Raw genomic sequence first — 22,275 nt, forward strand, 5'->3', positions numbered from 1 at the left:
ATAAACACGGCACCTGAACTGCGGACTCTTCTTTTACAGAAAGTTTTATTTCATTTTAACCGTTTTGAGAAACAGATGGATACTAGAAAAGTATAATATTTACATAAGATCGGGATACTCTGGCGAAAAATCTTAAAATATACAGACCTATCGAGGGTCACGGTCATGTTGCATTACTCATACATTTCGGGGTTATCTTTCACCTCAGAAAAACCAAACAAAGCAAACTTTGGCTAAACCTCCAAATCAAAAAATGCTAGACTCGTTTATTACAAAAAATGAAATTCGCCTAACGTTCAGTTGACAAAGGGAACCCACGAAAACGACTGTTTTTATAACATATCTGTTCGGAGAAGCAAATATTGCTTTTATAGAATTTTCTATTACCCGAGGACGGCTAAAAATTTTCAAATGACTGTTCCGTTCATATACAATTTTTGAAGCTTGTCTTATAAATTCCCTACGATTTTCTGAAGTTTAATTTTTCACATTTCACTCCCCAAAAATGCCGATGGAGAGAGGGATTAGAAAAATTCTCACTCTCGTAAAAATTAAATTGTATCTAAAATTTTCTGGAAAGTAATACTGAAGCCCTGATAATTCCAAAGAGACTTAAGTTGCACTAGGATGACCGCGCCCCTCAGAATTCATTCTAGAGATCTCAAAGTACTCTGGATAGCCTAAAAATTGTTTTCAATCTATTTAGGAGGAAACCGTAGCCGCAGCTCTCTTCAGAAATGTCTTTTCATACTTGCCGGAATGCGTACTTTGCATTCATACTCTCCGATCCTAGGAGAAAAAGGCCGAAGCGCACTGACCGGTGCAAGAATTTTAAATAAATTTTTATTCCCTCCACTCGAGTGTCTAATTGGAATTTTCCGAAATCGGGGAAAATCCAAAATGCTGTCCTTCGCCTGCGCTTCTAACTAACAGTTGATTTCAGTCAGTTCACCCGTGAAGTTAAGTACATGATAAGTTCGGCGTCTGAATCAATTAGGAACGCCTGTTTAAATTTGGAACAGCTCAGCCGTTTTCTTCGCCTGGCGCGGCCGGGAATTTCGCCTTTGGAGCGACTTTACAACGGCTTTGATTCAGACGCCGAACTTTTCATGTACCGAACCTAGTGCATAAATTATTATAACGTATTTTGTAAGGAGTTTGATCGAAATGAGCATTTTTCTCCCTTAGAATTTAGTTCGGCTGGAATTCGGCTAATGGGTCGCTAATCTTAGATCATCGTACGGAACAATCGCGCTTTGCCATTCATAGAGAATATATGCGCTGGTTTAATTTGTTTTAAATCTGACTAGCTCATATATCCTCCGAGCTTTCTGGATCATTTGACTTTATGAAAACAACCTCTGATTATATATTATACAAACTATTGAATTCTTCCCCTTTCCTGTTTTTCTACTAGTAAGTGTTATACTTTAGTATGGCAGCAGCAGGACCCTCCAAGGCTTTCGTTCAACTGACCTCTCCAGAAGAAGGAAACTGGCTTTCCCTCGGACGCGCTTTGACATCAGTTCTTTGTCAAGGTCTTCGTCCCTATATTCAACGAGAGATGGATCTTTTCTATAGCAATGTAATAGCCGCGATGACGACACTACGCGCTGGACCGTGCACTTGTGTCTATGATCCGGGTAGAAAAAAGAACCATTACCACGATATGAGCACGTGTGCATGGGCACAAATTTTACAAGGGGTTCACATTGTGAACAAGCCGAACTGGAAGCAAAGTGACTCCTCCAAGTGGATTGACCCCAGTAAAGGTAAATGGGAAATAGCTAAACTTTTTCTTCCTGATATTGGGTTACATACTGTGATTGAGAGCGCCGAAGACCTGGACATCACTGGAATTCTAAATCTGTTGTACTGGTGCAATCATTTTCTTGTTCAGCGACCACTAATTGAAAGTGTCCGAGAAACCAGAAACACAAAATGGGTACATGTTCCAAAGTTAGAGTTGAACGACAAAGAAAAACGGGCTGCCTTTCAAACAATCGAGAAACTCCTTCAAGATCCAGTGTTTGTTGGGGATGAAGATGTTCAGAACGCTCTTCAGGACATTTTAGACTTGAAATGCACTTCAGATGTGCAAATATTCAAAGCCGAGGTCCTATCTCATTTCAACGAGGCAATTCGAAGCGACATGTCAAGCCTTAAAAGTGAGATGAAGTCGTTAAGAAAGGAAGCCAAGAAAAACGAAAAACAGCGGGCACGTGTGGAAGGTCAACTCCGTAATTTAAAAGCGTCTTTAATTTTCAAGACGGTGGAGCAAAAAAATGAAACAACTACTTTCTCAAGTCTTGTCCAGCCAATTTTGAAACTTCCCATTGCCATCATCATTTTTGTGTTCAAAACTGCGGGAGGCAACGGACAAAAATCGTTCAACGATTGCCTACACCTATTAATCCTGCTTTGTTGCATTGGTATCCTGGATGAAAGGTCATATAAGGACGGTATGTTGGGGTAAAATTCGTTTTTTTAAAAAATTCAGTTGTTTGTTTGTTTGTTTGTTTTTTGCGTTCCACTGACATTTTCATACAGACTCTCTTTTCTTAGTCTTTACCCTTTGACGAATGCTTTGTTCGTTTTTGTTCCATATGGAACGATACTTTTCGTTCATACAGTGTGTTCATGGACCCATTTAATTAGCTTTCAGTTTTAGGTTTAACTGTAATAGCGAGGTGTAATTTGTTTTGTGACCTAGACAATGCAAATTTTTCTTATATCTAGTGGACATATTACCCGGCTGCGGATTGGCTAGAATTCGTGTAACGTCTATAACGTTAAGTTTTAAAACAAAAGAGAGATTTCTGCTGCAGCCTCTGCCCTCTCTTCTCCGCGGAGGCTCAAAGCTAAAAGGGGCATGGCGAGAGTGAGCGCGGGCTCAAGAATTGTTTGGTAAGCGGCGGGGGAGCCTCTTCCAGAAGTTACGTCCAATATGGCTGCAATCCGGGGGAGGCATTTTTGTAAAGTGTGTGTAACTGAGGTGCATGGCATGCATTGTTTTGTTTATTTCGGTAAAATGGCAAGCAATGAACTTGAAGCTATAAAATATAGTAAAGGCCCAGATATCCGTTGCTGCACGAGAAAACGACAGATTTCGGGCAGAGGTTCCCGCGCTGAAGAATCTTTCGGATTTCGCCCCTTCGTGTACTTACTTCGCGCAGCGGAATCCCAATAACGTCTCGTTGAACCTCTGCGGAGGAGAGAGGCCTCTGTCCGCAGCCCTACCCTCATTTAAATAGAGTTTGTAATCACATTATACGATTTTCTTCCACAGGCTGTCCTAGAGAGACGATTGGTGTTCCTTTTGGCACCAAAGAGTTTAATTTTACCTCTTACCTTAATTATGCTCGAGATAATTTTATTGGTCGTCAATGGTTATTTCAATTGATGGAGAATTCCCTCTACCATTCACGCCAAGGTGTGTCTGGAGTCTTTATTACTGGAGATCCTGGAACTGGAAAGTCTGCGCTGACTGCACAATTAATCTGCTCCCGAAAGTCTAGTCCGACCCTCTATGATCATGTTCTTGGGTACCACCTCTGTAGAAGTTCTGACAGAAATACACAGAATGGAGGAAAGTTTGTTCGTAACTTGGCCGATATGATAGCTCGCAGACTTCCAGAATACGGGTACGTGGTTGCCGACAGTTCACGAGTCCAGCGATCACTGAACAATGACTGTGTCACCATTCAAGATTGTGTACGGTGTTTTCAGGAGGCAATATTAACACCCTTAGGACTTTTGAAGAATAAACCGCAAGAGAACCGGTATTTTGTCATTGATGCCTTAGAGGATTGCCAGAGTGAAACAGCTCCCAGTTTTATTAATTTGCTTGATAAGAAGCTTCGATTTCCACCATGGCTAAAACTTGTGCTGACTTCTCGTAACGAAACTAGCTTTTCCATAAATTCGAACCACTTCATGAAGCTGAAAATTAATCCTGAAGATACTCGAAATATACAGGACATTAGAACTTTTTTGGCGGCGAAACTTTTCCAAGATGGTCCTTTAATCCGTCTAATAAAATTTTGGTTCGGAGATAATAGCACGAGAAATACCGCACGATTGACATCTGCCCTGTTGAGCAAGAGTCAAGGAAATTTTTTGCTCGCTAAGGAGATGCTTCATTTTTGGAAAATCTCCAAAGCCGAAATAATTGATCCTTACTCGCTGCCTGAAACGTTAGGAGAATTATACAAAAGACAATTTGAACGATTGTACAGTCCAGCGGAAAATTTTGAACCGCTACGCCGAGTGTTAGAATTACTTGTGGCCTCTTTTCAACCAGTCTCTTTTAAACAGATTTTCGATATTCTCAGAAGAAAAGAGAATCTTAAAGAAGCTAGTAGGTTGAAATATAGAATGAATGAGCTGGGGCATTTTTTGAGATACGAAGAAAACGACAGAGTGACAATTTATCATCCATCGTTAACAGAATGGCTCACAAGTGAAAGCAATACAAATGGCCCATTTTATGTCCGCAAGAAAAAGGGAACCGAAATGTTTTGTGACTATTATTTTCGCTTAATTACTGAGGGACACAACTCCTCGTTGCCAGAGTGCATTCTCAACTTCGCACAACACATTGCTCATGGCAGTTGGAAAAAAGATCTCGTTAAAAAATTTCTCACTGTGCCCTCAAAAGTTTTTGATTCATCAGATCCTACAATTAATAGGACTTTGTTGCACCTTGCTGCTACGATAAACAGCACAGATGCATTGGACCTATTGTTGCGTCATGTTACCTACGATGATTACATTGATAATCGTGGAATAACCCCTGCGTTTTTGGCCGCAGAGCATGGGCTTGTGCGTAACTTGGCTTTAATGGTAAAGAAAGGAGCCAACATACATCATAAAACAAAGTCTCTGTCATCTACTTACAAACTGCAAGGGAAAGAGTCTGTAGAATTTGACAGTATGAATGTCAGGTGCAATCCAGTGTTTCAATCTAAATCAAAGTTATTTTCTTCTACAATGCTTCACGCAGCAGCTCATGGAGGTCACTTAGAAGTAGTTAATTTTCTACTTGACAATGGTGCGAACATTTCGACGGTCAATGGTGTTCACTTGACTGCACTACAAATAGCTGCTGAGAAAGGACATGCGGAGGTTGTTAAAACATTATACGAAGCAGGCGCCGTACCTGATCAAACTGCCCTCCATCATGCCGCAGCAAACAATAAGTTAGAAGTAGTAAAGTACCTTTTACAAATTGGTGTTACAGATAAATGCATGAGATGCGATGGGTCTTTCTACTGGCTAAAAGGAAAATATCGGTTGCAAAGAGATAATTTTTCTATACCATCTTTTGCTCGACTGTACAAAGATTGCATGCATTCAAACTCAAAAATAAAACGTTTTGAGATTGACTTAGAGCATGGAAACACTAAGGATAAAGAAGGAGAACTTTATGACGACAAGCATCTAATATTCTGTGAAACTGCACTTCATGCAGCGATCTCAGCTGGCCATGAAGAGGTGGTCTGGGAACTAGCTTCCCACCCAGCCACAGCGTTGACCTGCCGGGATTATTCAGGAAGGACTCCTCTGCACGAAGCGGTCCGAAAACGTAACAGCCGAATAGTAGACTTGCTGCTTTGGAAAGATCCAAATCTGGTATATGAAACTTGTAATCACTTGCAAAGTTTCCACGAGAACATTCTTCCATTGACGGGGACGTTTCATGATGGTACAACATGTGACATGACAATTAAATCACAGCAATTGAGTTTTGAAGAGGTTACAGAATATGATAAAGATATATGTCACTGCGGATATACCCCTCTTCATCTGGCTGCTCGGTATGGGCTTACGGATATAGGGCTCCACCTTGTCATTTCTGGCGCAAAAGTGGATGCTCCTGACTGCCTAGGCGCAACACCTCTTCATGTGGCTGCTTGTCATAATCACATAGTTTTCGTACACGTCATAGCTCACGCGAACTTTGGCGTTAATGTAAACAGCAAGAGTTCCAACGGATCGACACCTCTTCATAGCGCTGCAGCATGCGGTGCAGTCGAGGTCATTGACCATCTGATTTACCATGGAGCCAATGTAACTGCGGTTGACGAAGGTAACCTCTCACCATTACATTATTCAATTCTCCATGTACGACCACTTAATCGTAAAAAACAACTGATCAGAACCAGTTCGTGTGGTGTGACACTTCTCCTAACAACGGTTGACCGCAGAGGCCCAGATCATCTTTGTATGGCCGGAAATATTATCTACATCGAAAAAGAAGCTGAAGAATATCGATGGCTTGATGCATTTCTTCATTTGATAGAGCGTGGTTCGAAAATAAATTCGGTCGACTTATATGGAAGAACGCCTTTGCATTTAGCATCGGCAAACGGTTTGGCTGATGCAGTAGTTTTTCTTTTACGTAAGGGGGCTAAGCTTGAAATCCGTGATACGTTTGGCAAAACACCATTAGACGTTGCAGTGGAAAATTGCACAGTAGAATCAACCTCTCCTCCGTTTGTTATTGCTAGACATTTCCTTGACTTGCCAAACCATTTACGTGACAATGAGATGGTTGTTTATCTACTTCTGTCAAATGGAGCCTCGTTCAAGAAATGCGAGCGTAATAGTACGAGTTTGTTACACCATGCTCTGGCAAAAAACCAGCCTTACATAGCTCAAATGTTGTTGTTCAAGGGAGCCAGTGTTCATTGTAAAGATAGTTTTGGACGAACACCTGCCTTAGCTTTAATTGCTAATGGTGGAAGTTGGACAGATATTCTTTTGAAACACTTACATTATTCCACCGCAATTAAATGTGGAGAGCCTTTTATCTCATCCGTCTTTCATTTGTTTTGTTTTTTTCCCCCAAAGCGTCAAGATAATAATTTTTTTCAACAAATTAGATGCAAAAAACAAATTTGTTTATCAAGAAAAAGTTTTCTTAATAGAGCTATGAAAAGGCATCGATTGAAGAGCAAGATTATCGATTCTTGTCTGGACGCGGAGGGATTTAGGCCCATTCACAGAGCTGCACAAGGAGCAAACTTAATAGGTGTTCGCAGCCTTCTGAGACTTGGTGCAAACCCGTCCTTATTGTCCCCACAGGGACATGACGCGATTACCCTTGCAATACTGCACTCAGGAGGAAGCATTTGGCCGGTACCTGAAAAAGAGCGGCCAAGTAGGAACGATAATGCATCTCTTGTGGCTCTAGAGCTTCTTCATCATGCAATCAAAACTCGCGGTTTTCAGATAGTATGTGACTCGAGCAAATCAGAAATGACTCTATACCATTTGGCAGCTTCTCGTGGACTAGTTAAGTTCATACAAGAGATATTAAAAGAAAAGGAACGTCATCAGTTGGACGTGAATTGTCCTAACAAAGACGGGGTCACACCACTTTACTTGGCGGAAGTTTTTAGCTTTGTTTTTAGCAATGATAGCAGTTATAATCCATGGAGAGAGGTCGCGACGATAATTATGGAACATGGTGGTAAAATGATGTTTCCAGCGAAGGATGTTGAATATAGAATCATCTATGAAAGGTTGCAAGGTTGGATTCCCAATAGTCTGGAATTAGGTTTGAGGCCAGACGTCCTAGGTTTCGTACTTGCACTTTGGTCTAAATTCCAGGACAGGAAGAAAAGTCAAAGGCAGTATAACTGTAACTGGGACTGGACATTGGAGAATAATTACAGCGTTTTATCCTCGTCGTACGGAGCCGTGTTTAAGGAGATAACACGTCAATGGGGATTAATAAGACGAAAATGGATTATTATAAAACCATTTCAACCCGAGGTTGAGGCCTATCGGTCCTTTATTGGCGACATAGAAAAGTGTCTAATTCAAAAGAAACGGCATGGTTATTCTACTATTTATCTAAAAAGGATAATTGCAGCAGTCAATGCCATTAATAAAGCGATTGGCGTGGTTAAAGTAAAAGTGAGGTACAAAAAAGTCTTGAGGATTTCACAGATGGTGTTGTTTTTTTTAATGAGGTGGTGGCACCTGAGAATGTTCCAAGAGTTTGGTTGTTTTAAGAGTGTGCTTGACAAGTATAGACCATTTCTGTTGGATGAGAAAAAAATGACTCAAGTAATTACAACGTTTACAAGAAGTCATCTAGACTGGAGTTGGGAAGTGACCTGTTCATTTATTAAGATTGTATTTCATGCTTATCTGTTCAGTGATTTCTGCAGCGATGGTATCATTGACATTAATTCTGTGTTAAGAGATAAGTATCCAGACTTCACAAGAAATCGAATGGGTTGGGCTGTTGATCAAACGGAGTTCTGGCCATCAGAATTTCTTTTAAAGTTTTCCTTAGGTGTCTACCATCAGTATGAATACTTAAAAATACTCAGTGTTGGATTAGAACATGGAACTCGTCTTGCTCTTCATTCTGAGATGTTTGAGCGGGAGTGGAGAAGGGAATGGGAAACGCACCGTGGCAGCTTATGTTCCTAGGCCTGGATACTTCGGCTTAAAGTACCCAAGAAGACATTTAAATAAAGACCTTCAGTAAGAGAAGTTTCCTTTGTCGTAATATTCAGAAAATCAACATTTGAATTGACTCTGATCAGACTAAAACGTTATATGGAATGGTTCAAGTTATACTTGCCTAACGAAGGTCGGCGAGTCTCCATCGATGGATCTCTCTCAGAACGCTTTAGTTTGGACTGTGATGTCCCACAAGGGTCATGTCTGGGCCCCATTTTATTCATCACATATGCATCTGAGCTATTTAAGGTGGTTGACAATCAGCTTCCACGAGCGCCCTGCTACGCGGACGACGCACAGTTCTTTCTGAGTTTTAAGCCTAACAGCAGCGCAGTTGGCTGATCCAGGACAGACTCCTTGTTAATGACAATAAGACCGAGTTTATGATTATTGGGACATGGCAGAAACTTTGCAAACTGCAAGCAATGAACATCGAAGTAGGTAGTTCAGACATGAAACTTAACTCGCAAGTTAAAAATCTAGGATGCTTTCTCGACTCCAGTCTGTGTATGTGTGACCATATCACAAACGTGTGTAAAGCAGCTTTCTTCCACTTGCATAATATTAGACGCATTAAGAAGTATTCATCGAGACACAGCTTACGTACTCTCATACACCCATTCATCACGAGCAGGCTAGATTACTACAATGGCTTGCTGTAAGGCCTCCCTAAAGAACAAATAGCTAAGTTGCAACGCGTGTAAAACGTTACCGCTAGACTATTAATGGATACCATAAATTTTAATTACTCTATACTTTATGACTGACAAGGTAAACTTATGGAATGCCGTTTGTATCAAAAATACTTCTTACCATATGTAAACCTTTACATATGGGCGGTTGCTTGGCAAAGGGGTGGTTCGCAGTCTCTTTTTCAGTCCTCCATCATGGCGGATGATTTTACATGCATTTTGCGCGATAAATTCAAACGATTTATTGAAGAACTTCCCTACAAAGAGTTGAGGCAAAGTATTTTTACAGAAGAATTAGAAGTTGTGGATCGGTTACGTGCCCTTTCAGAAAGGATTTGCCGCGAATTTGTGTTTTTCCTTTGCATCTCTGAGTCTCTGAACTGCGATATCAGTACGAAGGTCTAACTAGAGAGCGCTTAAATTGGCTTGAGGAAGACCGTGATGACAATAGTTTTCGATGCCAACCCGAAGCCGTCGACGAAGGCAATGCAAGGTCAAGAGGAAGGCCGCGGTAAACACAAATTCGTGGCAAATCCTTTCTAAAAGGGCAAGTAACCGATCCGTAAGTTGGAGTTGGAGCAAAATATCGTGATTTGTCAGTGGCGAGCAGATCAATTATTTGCCGAAGGCGAAGGCTGAGGCAAATAATTGATCTGCGAGACACTGACAAATCACGATATTTTGCGATAACCGAGTTCAATAAGAGTTTTATTATTCGATCACCAAGTTTGTTTTTTAAGGAATATCTTCGGGAGGCGAAGTGATCTGCCATTTTCACGCAAGAGCGATCGCAAGAAGGAGCGTGGTTTCATTTACGCATGAGCAGAATAGATGATTTGCAGCCAAAAACAGTTGAACGACATTGCGCATGAGCACACCATTATTTGTAGGCAGTCATTTGCAGGTCACGTGGTGGGCTCTCGGCCAATCAAAAGGAAGAGACATTTGCATCGAATGATAATAGTATATATTTATTGTTAAGAGTTTTATTATATTAAGGGTTTGATTTTTGCCGATATTCTCAATATTATACTACAGTCGAACCTCTCTAATACAGACACCGAAGGATCGACAGAGCGAAGTGTCCGTATTAGAGAGGTGTCCGTATAAAAGAGGTCACTATGATGACCTCACTTTTATGACTCTACTTACAGTTTTAAGTGTTCAGTAGCTCAAACCAGGCTCGTCTTTAAACTGAATTTTAAGTTATTAATTCACAGTACAAAGACTCTGTCTTTCAGTAGCATACAACATTGCACATCTCAGCTACAGACAAATTACTGTTTTAAAACGAAACGAGCTACAGCGCAATGCTACATGTAAAAAGTTGTAACGTAAAGCTCAATTCTGAAAGCGTCTTTCGTTATTTTGCAAGTGCAGTAAACAGTAACTAGAGTACAAAATGTAATAAAGAAGATCTTTATGTTATTTGTAGTATTGAAGCCTCCAAAAAGTCGGTTATGTTCCTCTGTACACCTTTTGCAAATAGTTGTTAGAGTATACAGCGACTTGGCTTTATATCACCTTGCGTACACAGTAATTTTCAGGGAGTTGTAATAACTCCTCTAGGGGGGCTAATTTAACTCCTTACAGTGGAGGTATTTTTTAGGAGTTATTATAACTCCAAAAAGGAGTTTAAAGAACTCTTTTTCAGGAGTAAAAATGACCCCAGATATTGAGGAGTTAAAATAACCCCCAAAAAGGAGTTATCCTGTACCTAAAATTTTTACTCCACTTTCAGAGTTTTATTAACTCCAAAAGGAGTAAAAACAACCCACGTAAGGAGTAAAAGTAACCCCATTTCGGAATTATCTTAACTCCAGACTGGGAGTAAAAAGAACTCTTTTTCAGGAGTAAAAGTGACCCCAAATTCGGAGTTAAATTAGGAGTTAAAATAACCCCAGAAAAGGGGTTATCCTGTACCTAAAATTTTTACTCCACTTTTCGAGTTAAAATAACTCCCTAAAAATCATCGGCGGTGTAGCTCACCAACCAGTCTAGACGGGATTCACCCTGTGCGGATTCACCTGATCACCACAGTGTCCGTAATATATAAAAAGGTTAAGTTCATATGAATTTACTCTCTGGGGCCCAGATTTAGCGTTTGTTGTCCGTATTAGAGAGAGTCCGTATTGTAGAGGGTTTTTAAAGAAAATATATGAGAATTTTGTCGGGACATTGGAAACTGTCCGTAATAGAGAGGTGTCCGTACCGAGAGGTTCGACTGTTTTTACTATTATACAATACTTTATAGATATTTGAAACATTTTTTGTGATTATTGTTTATATATACCGTTACGTTATTTCTTTTCCTGATAACGTCACAAAACGAGTTACGATGCAAAAAAAAAGTTCGAACTTTTCGACGATAACACCTTTAAAAGGACGTTTTTTTTCAAAACGAATGTGCGATAAAACCATTCCGGAAACATCCAAAAAGTAGCAAATTTGTCTGCATAAAGTCCAGCCTTCAGTTCATGCATAAGTGATACCTTTTTTTAGAAATTCCAAGATATCTCGAAATTCCTCTCATAGATTTCTGTGAAACTTCGCGTAACGTAAGGCAAACACATTTCCAAAGTTTAGGTCGATAAGGACTGAAATTCGATTAAAAGCTAAAACTATTGTGACGTCATTGCCACGATATATTTATTACGATCGCCCAAAAAATACTAATATCATAATAAAGTTTAGTCTATGTGTAATACATGTGTTATAATGGTTTCACCATAAAGGTCAATTTGTTTTAATATAAGAAATTAGAAAATGGAAGGTTTCGCTAAAGAATTATTGTATCGAGCCACTTTAAACATAATTCTGCGCATCTAATTAGCATATTTGTTATGTCATGTGACCTGTTTTGCTCAATTGACGGTTCCGTAAACACACCTGATACATGGTTACAAGGCGGCAATAGTTTTAACGAGTCGTTCGTAGTAGCCAGGAAAAAGGATATAATAAGAAAAGTTGAGGTTTGACTAAGTACTCCTCATAGATGAAATATTTTGACCGTTTTAAGGCGAATGTCAGTCACATGACTAGCAAAGAAAGAGTTTATCAAATGGATGGAAACTTGGAGGGCAAACTGGTCGCCAAGTTAACCACAGCATATGTCCTTTAAAATTATTTAAACTGAATTTTGCAATGTATCTGACAAACTATTTTTTTCTAATAGAATTAATTTTACGTGCGTTCGCACGGAAAAATTACGATACAGTGGAAACCGACCCTTACAGAGACTGTAGCGATGATTGATTCAGCATAACGGTGGAATTTCTATTTAGGGGACACCCTCGGGACCAAGGCAAGTATACCCTGAAAAGAGATGTCCCCTGGATGAGGATGAGCTGGGATTTCTTACCTGTGATAATTAACATATAAATAAAATATTTTTCTTTTATTCTGCCTCGGAAACTGCTACAATCATCATTTCAAGCAGCTATATAATGCATAAAAGATCATGATTAACTAATCTCTGTAAAATTCTGCTTTGAAATACCACAAGTGCAGTACACCGATTTAAATCAGATAGTTAATGTTTTGAAAGTTGACGTCATTTTGACTAGTGTGCACATAAACGTATCAACCTTTTTTTGGAGTTAGTTACTTTTTTAGTGCTAAGGTGTCCCCTGAAGAGAGGTTAAACCCGGATATGGGAACCTGAAAGAGTGCCCCTTTCCCACTAATAGAGGTGTCTCTTGGATAGAGGTAACAGATACAAAGATTTATATGTGAGCATTTTTTCTGGGATCAAATTTTGTGTCCCCTCAAAGGAGGTGTCCTTTGAAAAGAGGTGTCCCAAAGAAGAGATTCCGCTGTTGTCAATTGCTACTCGTCCACCGAGTCCCAGGGCCCCTGTCTGCCTGAAGAAGCATCTAAGTTTCAAGGAAAGTAGTTCCCACAATTTAAGATCAAATATCAGCTACGAATTAAAGGTCCCAAATTTAAGTGGTAGACCCTAAATGTTGTGTGTTGGAGGTTGTCTCGGCCTTACGCTTTTAGAATTTCGATTTTTTTTTTCAGATAAGTACAAGTTCTAACGTTTTATGATCTCTAGAGAGAATGGTTTTGTGAACATAAAAACTGTTCCTTCCAGTTTAGAGATTATTAAGGAGCCACTAAAAGTCAGCGGGGATCAGCTAAAATAGAGAGGTTTGAAACACCTCATAACGTTTGACGGACAACGATCTCGCCAACCCTTGCACGCATTGCGAGCATACAAGGTAATTTTGTTTGACGGTGAGGACTGGGACTTACTCACTTGTATTCAATATGGCGGACGGATCTGTCCTGCTGGCTGACGCAGTACAGTGCAGATGAGTTGAAACTGCAGCCTTTGATTGCGGTGATATGGGTTTTGAAACAGTCCGTCCGTATCTCAGTCGTTTTGCCTTAGGGTTTGCCTTAGGACTTCCAGTAGCTGTGACATTTGTAGAGAACGTTGGGAGTTTAAAGGGAGTCCATGGTATCTCAATGCAAGTAAGTGGGTAAAAATATCAAGCTTAAGCTTTTTTGATTTAGCTTAGGGGCTGACCATTTGATTTTTTATGGGTGATTTGGTTTGGGTAAGAATTTCATTTTTCCCAAACCCCTGGTGATATATTTTTTTTTCTAGACATACAACGGTGGAAGAATTTTTTTCCAGCATACGACATGAAAGATATTTTTTTCGCCAGGTATTTCCTTGCAAGAATCTTTTCCCTCGAAATCAGTATGCAGAATTTTTTTTTCGCAAATCACCCATTCTCAAATCTGATCCACTAGATATGTCTCCACGCCCCAAGTGAGAGCTCATTCCCTCCAAAATTTCTCAACAAAAGCGATCTTGAAGTTGCTAGACCAGCTTTCTCAACATGATCAGTTCAAAATTCTCAACCAAAGGCATTTGAGGTGTGCGCGTCAATCCAGATCCACCAATCTGCAGGGCAGGGTTGGGTTTTGAACTGACAACAGTCACAATACACTGATTGGTGGATTTGGTGGCTTGGTCACCTGGAAGACCTATGCAGTCACTGTTTCTCCACACAGTGTATAGTTTCATGGACATCTCTCATCAGAGGGATAACACCTGCCACATAACATGGCAATGTAACCATAAAAGTTAATTTTCTTTCACTTTTATCTACAGCCAACACTAAATCCAAAACCTCACTTTAAAGGTGATGTAGTGCTTGTGAACAGCTGGGCTGTGAGGCGATTTGAAGGAATCAGCAGAGGAGATATTGTAACCCTCATGTGAGTGAATTCTGAGTTCTGTTAGAGTTTGCTTGATCTTTGCCTACCTTTTGGAGGTTTCTAACTTTTTGAAGAAGCTGTGAGAGCTACTGAGGTACATTGAGATGTCAGTCTGAGACAATAAGGCATTTCCCCATTCCCCTTTTTGCACTATTTTGTTTGAGCATAGCAAATCAGGGCCTAACTTCAAAAAACCTTGACCTTGTTTTACAGTTGGGTGCCTTTTCACTCCTAAGAGCAAACAATTAGTCAAAATTGACAAAATTTGGATTTGTTGTACTCTAATATATGTACAATTTGACTTTTATAGTATTCCCAAGAACTACCAGTAATAAAACAGTGGTAATACTGGTGAAAGGGTTCTTATGTATACATGTATGATAACAGAAAAAAGTGATACATGCTGTTCTGGTCATCTTAATAAACAAAAGGTTGGAAATCATACATACATGTACAGGTGTATGAAAAGAAATGGTGATTTGCAGAGAGGAACTTTCAGCTGCTTCTTAGTTTTATTAGTACTGGATAATGTGGGATACATGTCTTCAGTTTAAACACTGCAAGACACTAACATTGTTGAGCAGGGTTGTCTCTAAGATTTCAAGTTGCCTGGGTAAATACAAAAAGCAGGCGGGAAATCAAACAGCGACAGGTATCTCTTGATTCTATTTTTCTTAAATTTTCCTTTGAAAGTAGTCACGGGCCACATTCATTGTAACTGGGGAAAATTCCCAGCCCCCGCTCCCGCCCCTGCTCCCGCCCCCCCCCCCCCCCCCCCCCCGCTCCTTAATTACAGCCCTGGTTGAGTGCTGAATACCATTTCACAAAAAAGCTATCTCCTTTTTGACTCTTTTAAAAGTGATCCTTCAGACCCGGATGCTGTTCTTATAAAGAGAGTCATAGCTGTGGAAGGAGATCATGTTAAGTAAGTAAATCAAACAGTCCAGTAACCTTTAACCACTAAGATGTATTATTAAACAGTGGAGGCATTAAGTCTTCTAATCTACCAAAGAAATATGCCTATGCCTTTAGGTCGAAATAGTCTATTGCTACAAAACTAGCTTAGGGCGTATTGTGGGATCCACTGTAATTGGCTAAGCTGTAATGGTCTCCCTGCCAAATAATTTGATGTCTGTTAATGATTATATAAAATAAATCATTTATGAACTGTGGAAATGAAATGAAAATGAAGAAATGATCGTCGCAGTGAATGCAATTAATTTTATGCAATTGCGTAAAGAAGCCTGAAAAAAAAAAATTCAGGACTTCAATGGGGTTTGAACCTGTGATCTCGCGATACCATTGTGATGCTCTACCAACTGAGCTATGAAGCCACTGACGTTGGGAGCAGGTCAGTTGTGGGTAGAAAAACAAATAAATAATAAATAAATAATATCTTGTCTTTAGAAGGCTATGCCAACTAGAGTAAAACAAAGAGATGACCCAAGTTGTGTCTTGGAGCAGCAGCAAACTTTCAGTAACAGCATACAAAAACACTCTTTTTTATGGTCAAACCACATTCATTCACTTGTAGTCTGCACCTCACCATGTCTACGTACTTTGACTCTCATCTAAGAAGAAAAGTCAGTCTCCTACAGTATATAAGGTGTGGAGTCGAGACACTTTCTTTAAAGTTAAATAGAGTCTCTTGCCTTTATATCCTTGTCTTATGCTACCGTCTTCTCTTTTTCTAAGGAGGGAGTGTTGAGTGGTCAGTGTTTCCTACTCACAATGAGAAGGTCCACAGGCACAATTCTTGCCCTGACCAGTAGCTTAACTTGTTTCTCAGATAATCCCAAAGTTCACCTGGGAAAGTTAAATTCCTATATCACACTATATGAACTAACAAATACCCAGTAGCCAGCTTGCTTTTCCAAGCCAGTTCAGGGTTTTTTTGTTGTCATGTTGCATGAATGTTTGACTTTGATTAAAGGTTATGTTGATAATTTTTTTGTGTTTTTTTAAAAGTGTCACTAGAGTGGCTGTAAACAAGAATCTGTACAATAAAACACTCAAGTATTGCTTTTTCAAAGCTCTAGATTAAAAAATAAAACAAGTTACAGTTTATTTATTTATTTGTTTGGTTACTTTTTTCACATTTTACAGAACAATAAGCTACAAGAAGAAGATTGTACATATTCCAGCAGGTCATTGCTGGGTTGAAGGAGATAATCATTCACACAGTCATGACAGCAACTCCTTTGGCCTGGTGAGTTGTCATATAAACTGAATTCTATCCTTATGTCAAATGGCAGTGGTCCACTTAGTGTGAAAGTAAGCTCTTTATTTTAAATGGTGTACATGTTCTTGAAAAGTTGGAGTTGTGTCCTTGAATTCTACAGTTTTCTGGGAAGTTGATATAAATTTTTCTATCCTATAAATTTATCTATTTATTTTACATGTATTCCATTTCATTCTATTTTTGTAGGTGTCGCTGGGTCTTATTCAGGGAAAAGCTACTCACATTGTATGGCCACCAGGGAGATGGCAAAAACTAGAAACATTTTCACAAGAGGGACGGCTTGACTCTGATAAAATCTCTATTCAGTATGAATCAAGGAATGCAAAGGATCTTCCCAATAATGTGGATACAACAGTGAAAAGAGATGGAATAACATGCAGCAGTTCTACAGCTAGTCGAACTCATAATAAATTTGAGGAGAAAAGTTCTGTTACAGAGATAATTTGTGGACCTCTTAGATGACCAGAACTTGTTCTGTCTTGAATGAGGGACCTCAAATTTATTTACCAAAGACGACACTTTAGAGTGTTAAAATGTTTACTATAGCATTCATTTCTGCTGTTTTTAATTCTGGATTAAATATTATTTTTTATTCAATTAATGCTTCATGAATCAGCTCAGTCCACAGTATTGTATTTCTAATCGTATCTCCCACTAAATCTTACAAATGTCTCTGAATTGGTTTTCACTAACTAGGGTTCATATTACATTATAATTTTATTAGAGTTCTATTTTTTTTGCCCTGCTTCTGTATGTCGGGTCAGTACTAAACGTGGCTACAACAATGGTAAAATGTACAGTTCATATGATGTATGTCATGGTCTCATGGATACTGTGAAACCTTTAACTGCCAGGATGTTACAGTTCAGGAGTCTGGCCTACATGTAGGATGTGACCACAAAGTGGGCAGATGAATCTGAAAGACAAAGAAAAGATTTATAGTCAGTTTGTATTTCTTCTAAGTATATGCAAAGGAAACTTGTGTCGCTGCTCTCATTAGGAGAAAAGAAAGTCAACTGGTGGTACACTCACTTCTTTGTGGTGCCATTCATAGAAAATCTCTCTTTCTGTGGGCACTTCCCTTGTGGACTGAAATTCTAAAACGAAAACCAATGATCAAACTATCAGATCACAATATTTTGTTAATCTTTATTTTTGGAGTCCCTTAGTATGATTTAATCACTTGTGCCGTTTACAGATGGGAAAGACGCGACCAAGGGACTCGGTTCGACCCAGTATTAACTCTATGGCTTTCCTGCCAGCAAAGGCTCCCTGAAAAAAGTTTAGGAGTGGGGAGGGAGCTGTTGGCAGTCCCCCCCCCAACCCCCCCCCCCCCCCCCCATAGGGCACCAAATTTAAGACTCGATCTCATTTTGTCAAACATGAAAATCATAAAATTTTACTATTTTTTTCTAATAACGGGGTTTAAGGAGTGGGGGCACAGATACAGACAGAGTCAGAGAGACTCTATCATCAGCAGAGCGCTTCATGGCCGATGATCATATACAAAGATAATAAAGATTACAAAAAGGACTTTTTCAGTCCTTGGCTATTCCAGACTATGATAAGTTCCAGATTATAACAGTCTAATAGGCACAGACCAGCCGTCTCTGACTCTAAAATCATGTCTGAAACAATGATAATTACCGTTTTACGCACCTCTTTCTGGCCAACAACTGAGAAAGACAAATGAGAGAATTTCTCCCAAGGAATCATAAAACCATTTCTTGAGAGTAACTGACGTTTTAAAGAGAAGTCCACCGTGTGCTTAGCAACGAACAGATCAAAAAGCCCATCAGATTGTACTGCATAAATCGATGGCTGTTGTACACGGTGATAACCGATGGCGCTTTCCATTTCTGGGGAGGTTTGTTGGCTTTCATGTCTTCTGTTGCGATGGTTGGACATCGATCCCGTTAGCCTATACATTCTCTTGTACAGAGCTTCAAAGCCACCTTGAAGATAGTAACGAGCCTTGCCAATATTTGTTTAAATGCTAGTAATCAGAATCGAAGTCCCTAAAAATCTAGAAATATTGCAGGACTGAAGCTTGGCAAAGAATACAAACTGCATCCGGAAGACCAAGAGGAAACGATGAGGTTATCTGGATTTGTGATTCTAGAATTTGTTCGGCAGTTAAGTTCTAGAATAAATTCTAGAATTTATACTAAAATTAGTGTGGAAATAATTAAAGGTCAATCAAGGGCTTAATGTAAATGTACTGATTCTGTCTTGATTTTCGTTTATTGCACAGACAAGTGAGAATTATTTTTCATGGCATGTTTTATAGACCTTAAACTAAGAAAAAGAAAAGAAAGAAAACAATAGTGATGTCCCACAATTAAACTAGAAAGGAACAACCCGTCCTTCTGAAAGACACGTATTCTTCATTAAAGAAAACAATAATAAGAAATAAAGTAAGTTCAGTAATAAATACATTCATAAGATTTAGCAAAATTAGCCCAGCAAATTTGCGGACAGTATCTATCGGGCTGGGTCAAGCCTTTTTTTTTCAATGATGACTTCAAGCCGCGCTGTACTTGCGCTAACATGAATTTTAACAGACTTTACAAAATTAATATAGATGTGCGACGCACGTAAACAAAACATACTTGGTTTGACTGATATTTCGAGTGCTAAGTAATCAACACTACCAGCACCGCACCAATCAAAAGCTGCGTTCGTGGGCGAACGCAGTTTTTCAAAATCGTGGGGTTTGCGGGCAAGCGTTTCCTTCGCTTCCCTCCCCCTACCCCTCATTCCTTTTTTTTTTTTTTTGCTCTCGTCCCAACTTTCTCGAAGAACTCGCGCGGAAACGCTTGCTATGCAGGCTAGATGATTAATTATTGTGATAATGACACAAGCATTGTAATAAGAGTGCTCATTGTGTTTATCAAGCGTTAGTCAGTTTATTTTAGTTGAACTGCAGTCAAGCTCATTTCACTACCCTAATTCCCTCCCACCCTTACAGTGTTGGAGTTATATTGTCAAATCATGGTTTTGCATCTCAGCTTTGCAGTCTGACAATAAACTCCTTTGTCTCCAAACTTGTGGTCTGTGGTTAAAGGTAAACAATTAAGCCAAAATTATCTAAGACTTATAATATGTGTCACAGGAGGTTAAACCTAGGTTGATTCACAATTTCTTTTGTCTCCTAGCCCTAATTCATGGATAATTAGAGCTATAATTAAAACAATGTAGGAAAATAGGTTTTATGAGAGTGTTTTAATGTGGCTAAATATCATTTAGGCAAAGTTCAACTCGAGCGAGTTGGCCAGCGGTCTTCTCCCACTTCAGTATGTGACCTACGGGGCGGCCCGCGGGGATTTGCAGGGCTCCTTGTGTGCCCTTTTGCTAGTGTTGCTTTGCATTGTAGCTTTGCTTACTGATCGTAGCGGATCATTTTTAGCCTTCTTGCGAATCATTGCGGATTCTTGCTGATCGTAGCGGATCAATGTTTGCCTTCTTGCGAATCATTGCGGATTCTTGCTCCCTCTCCTCCCCCCCTGCCTGGTGGTTTGGTAAGTATTTTCTGAGGTAAGTATTCTCTTAGGTAAGTATCTCCACTGAATTTATTCAGTGTGACGGTGGCTGGTGGCTGCTCTTGGGGTGGATCCCGCTTCCAGGGTTGCCATGGATACCTCCTCTCTGCTTATTGCATTTGGCCCCCCACTAACCTTTAAGGCACCTGCTCCCAAGCTCATAATTAGCGATGAGTTTAATAAAAATAACAACTAGTGAACAACTTGTCCATGTCCGCAATCTTGAATTAAACCCATAGTCAACGACAATGGCCTTGAATTCGAGTTGCAATGATGTTGCGACGGTAGCCAGTCCCTCCCTTTTTCTCACGCCATCCCCCCCCCTCCCCCGCTACCACCACCACACCCCGCCCCGCTTTCCCACCGCTATAATCTCATTTGAAACAAAGATGGCCGCCCGTAACAATAAGCCCTTGATCTCGTCGATATCACGGAAAAATAGGGGACTGTGAGCAGCCTAAATTGCAAAAGTCTTCCACATTTGGTCAACGATGTGCCGTAGGCTAAATAGTTAACTTGAATGTGCATTCACTGAGAATGATATGTGAGTATGAAATCTGTACTGTCTGATGTGAATGTGAATGACTGCACGGTTGCATTCACGTGTCTCCAAACTGCAATGATATTTACACCAAACTCACCGTTTCCGAAGGGCACCCAACTGCTTTCGCTTTTTCACCTTCGGTCTCCATTCTTATGCCGTGCAACCCTCTTGTACCATCAAACAAAACGCGAATTACCTACTGTATACCCATGTTGGACGCGTAGTGAGGGACTGGGTTCTAATCATGGAGTTTGATTGCCCCGGATCCAAAGACACGCGGAAGTCATTATAAGTATTATGTCATTATTAAAGTATAGTTTAGTTTAGTTTAGTTTATTATATTTTGCCATATTTCATTATATTTTATTGTATGAAAACTCAAAAAAGAGAGATCATGACAAATTCCCGACAAAACGTACAGTATGGGCCCAGTTCTCGGCCACTTTTTGTTCAACGTTATTATTTTTCGAGCCACAAAGGTAGCTTGATTCCTTGTCTTTCGTCCTGCCGAGTTTTGAGTTTACAGCTACTATATACTGTGCGCACGTCGAGGTGACGCGGAGGTAGGTGAATTTGGTTTCCCCGAAAACGTTTTTTTTTTTACGGTTACTCGGATTACATGGTTTAATTCAAGTTTATATTTTATCGGTATAGGGCCCAAATGAGCAAATTCTTGGCATAAAGAACGTAGAGTGATAAAGCTGTCGGTTAAATATAAACTTTTGCTTGCCTGTTTTATTCTTTGACCTAAATTCACTCCTCAATATTTCCTTAGTACTTTTGCGTATTTGCCTATTCTCGGCCATTCTGCTCGACGTCAACACTAAAAAGCGCTTATAGTTTTGAATGGAGTTTTTTGAAATTTTAAATACAATTTCATCCGCCGTGGCAAGGATGAAAGAAAGAAGTGTTCTGGCAGTAGATATGAATTAAAAGTATGAGTTCTGACTTAAACCGTGTTTAAAATACCCAACTCTTTTTTAGCCTCGCTTGACTGCACTTTAGAGAAAAACTAGGAGTGCAAAAAACTTCCTTTTCTAACATGAAACAAAGCTCTTTAAGGATAATTCGTGATCGAAATATCAGAAAGCCTCATAAGTGATTTAACGACAAAAATGGTAATCAAGCGCTGTTTATTTATATTTTGAGGAATCGAGCGCATTCTTTTGTGGCCGAGAAGTTGGCTCTCTGGCCGATAATTGGTCCAACGAACCAAGCCTCCATTTTCGTTATTACTTGGGAGAAAACAGCGTTGAGCAGTCGATAGCTTTACATGTGTAAACTGAATGATGAAGCTAGTTGTGTGTGAAATTTCAAGTCCTCACGGCTATTCCAAGGTAAGAAATACAAGTTTAAGTTTTTTGTGGCCGAGAACTGGGCCCCATATACTGTACGTATCTCCACAAAAGAGCATGCAACTATTTATTTGGGCGGCACTGTGCCACTCGATAGGTTCAGGCTATTTTCGTGATCAGGGCTGAGTTGCTCAAAGCATGGTTATCTTTAAACATTGGTTAAGCAGTATCAAAACCAATA

At 39.7% G+C, this 22,275-nt stretch overlaps 2 protein-coding genes across 2 annotated transcripts; both read left to right on the forward strand.

The window, feature by feature from the left end:
- The first annotated feature begins 1,435 nt into the window (after nt 1-1,435).
- LOC140923624 (uncharacterized) lies at nt 1,436-8,451 on the forward strand. Its single transcript, XM_073373696.1, has 2 exons — nt 1,436-2,462; nt 3,290-8,451. The coding sequence occupies exons 1-2, from the start codon at nt 1,436-1,438 to the stop codon at nt 8,449-8,451; spliced, it is 6,189 nt and encodes a 2,062-aa protein (XP_073229797.1).
- Nucleotides 8,452-13,442: 4,991 nt separating this feature from the next.
- Nucleotides 13,443-17,130, forward strand: LOC140923148 (mitochondrial inner membrane protease subunit 2-like). The gene is made up of 5 exons (XM_073373222.1): nt 13,443-13,655; nt 14,305-14,411; nt 15,271-15,336; nt 16,518-16,620; nt 16,840-17,130. Exons 1-5 carry the CDS (start codon nt 13,527-13,529, stop codon nt 17,113-17,115), a joined length of 681 nt encoding a protein of 226 aa, XP_073229323.1. The 5' UTR covers nt 13,443-13,526; the 3' UTR covers nt 17,116-17,130.
- The last annotated feature ends 5,145 nt before the right edge of the window (nt 17,131-22,275 follow it).

The sequence above is a fragment of the Porites lutea genome, chromosome 13 (genome assembly GCF_958299795.1).
Source record: "Porites lutea chromosome 13, jaPorLute2.1, whole genome shotgun sequence".
Classification (NCBI taxonomy): domain Eukaryota; kingdom Metazoa; phylum Cnidaria; class Anthozoa; order Scleractinia; family Poritidae; genus Porites; species Porites lutea.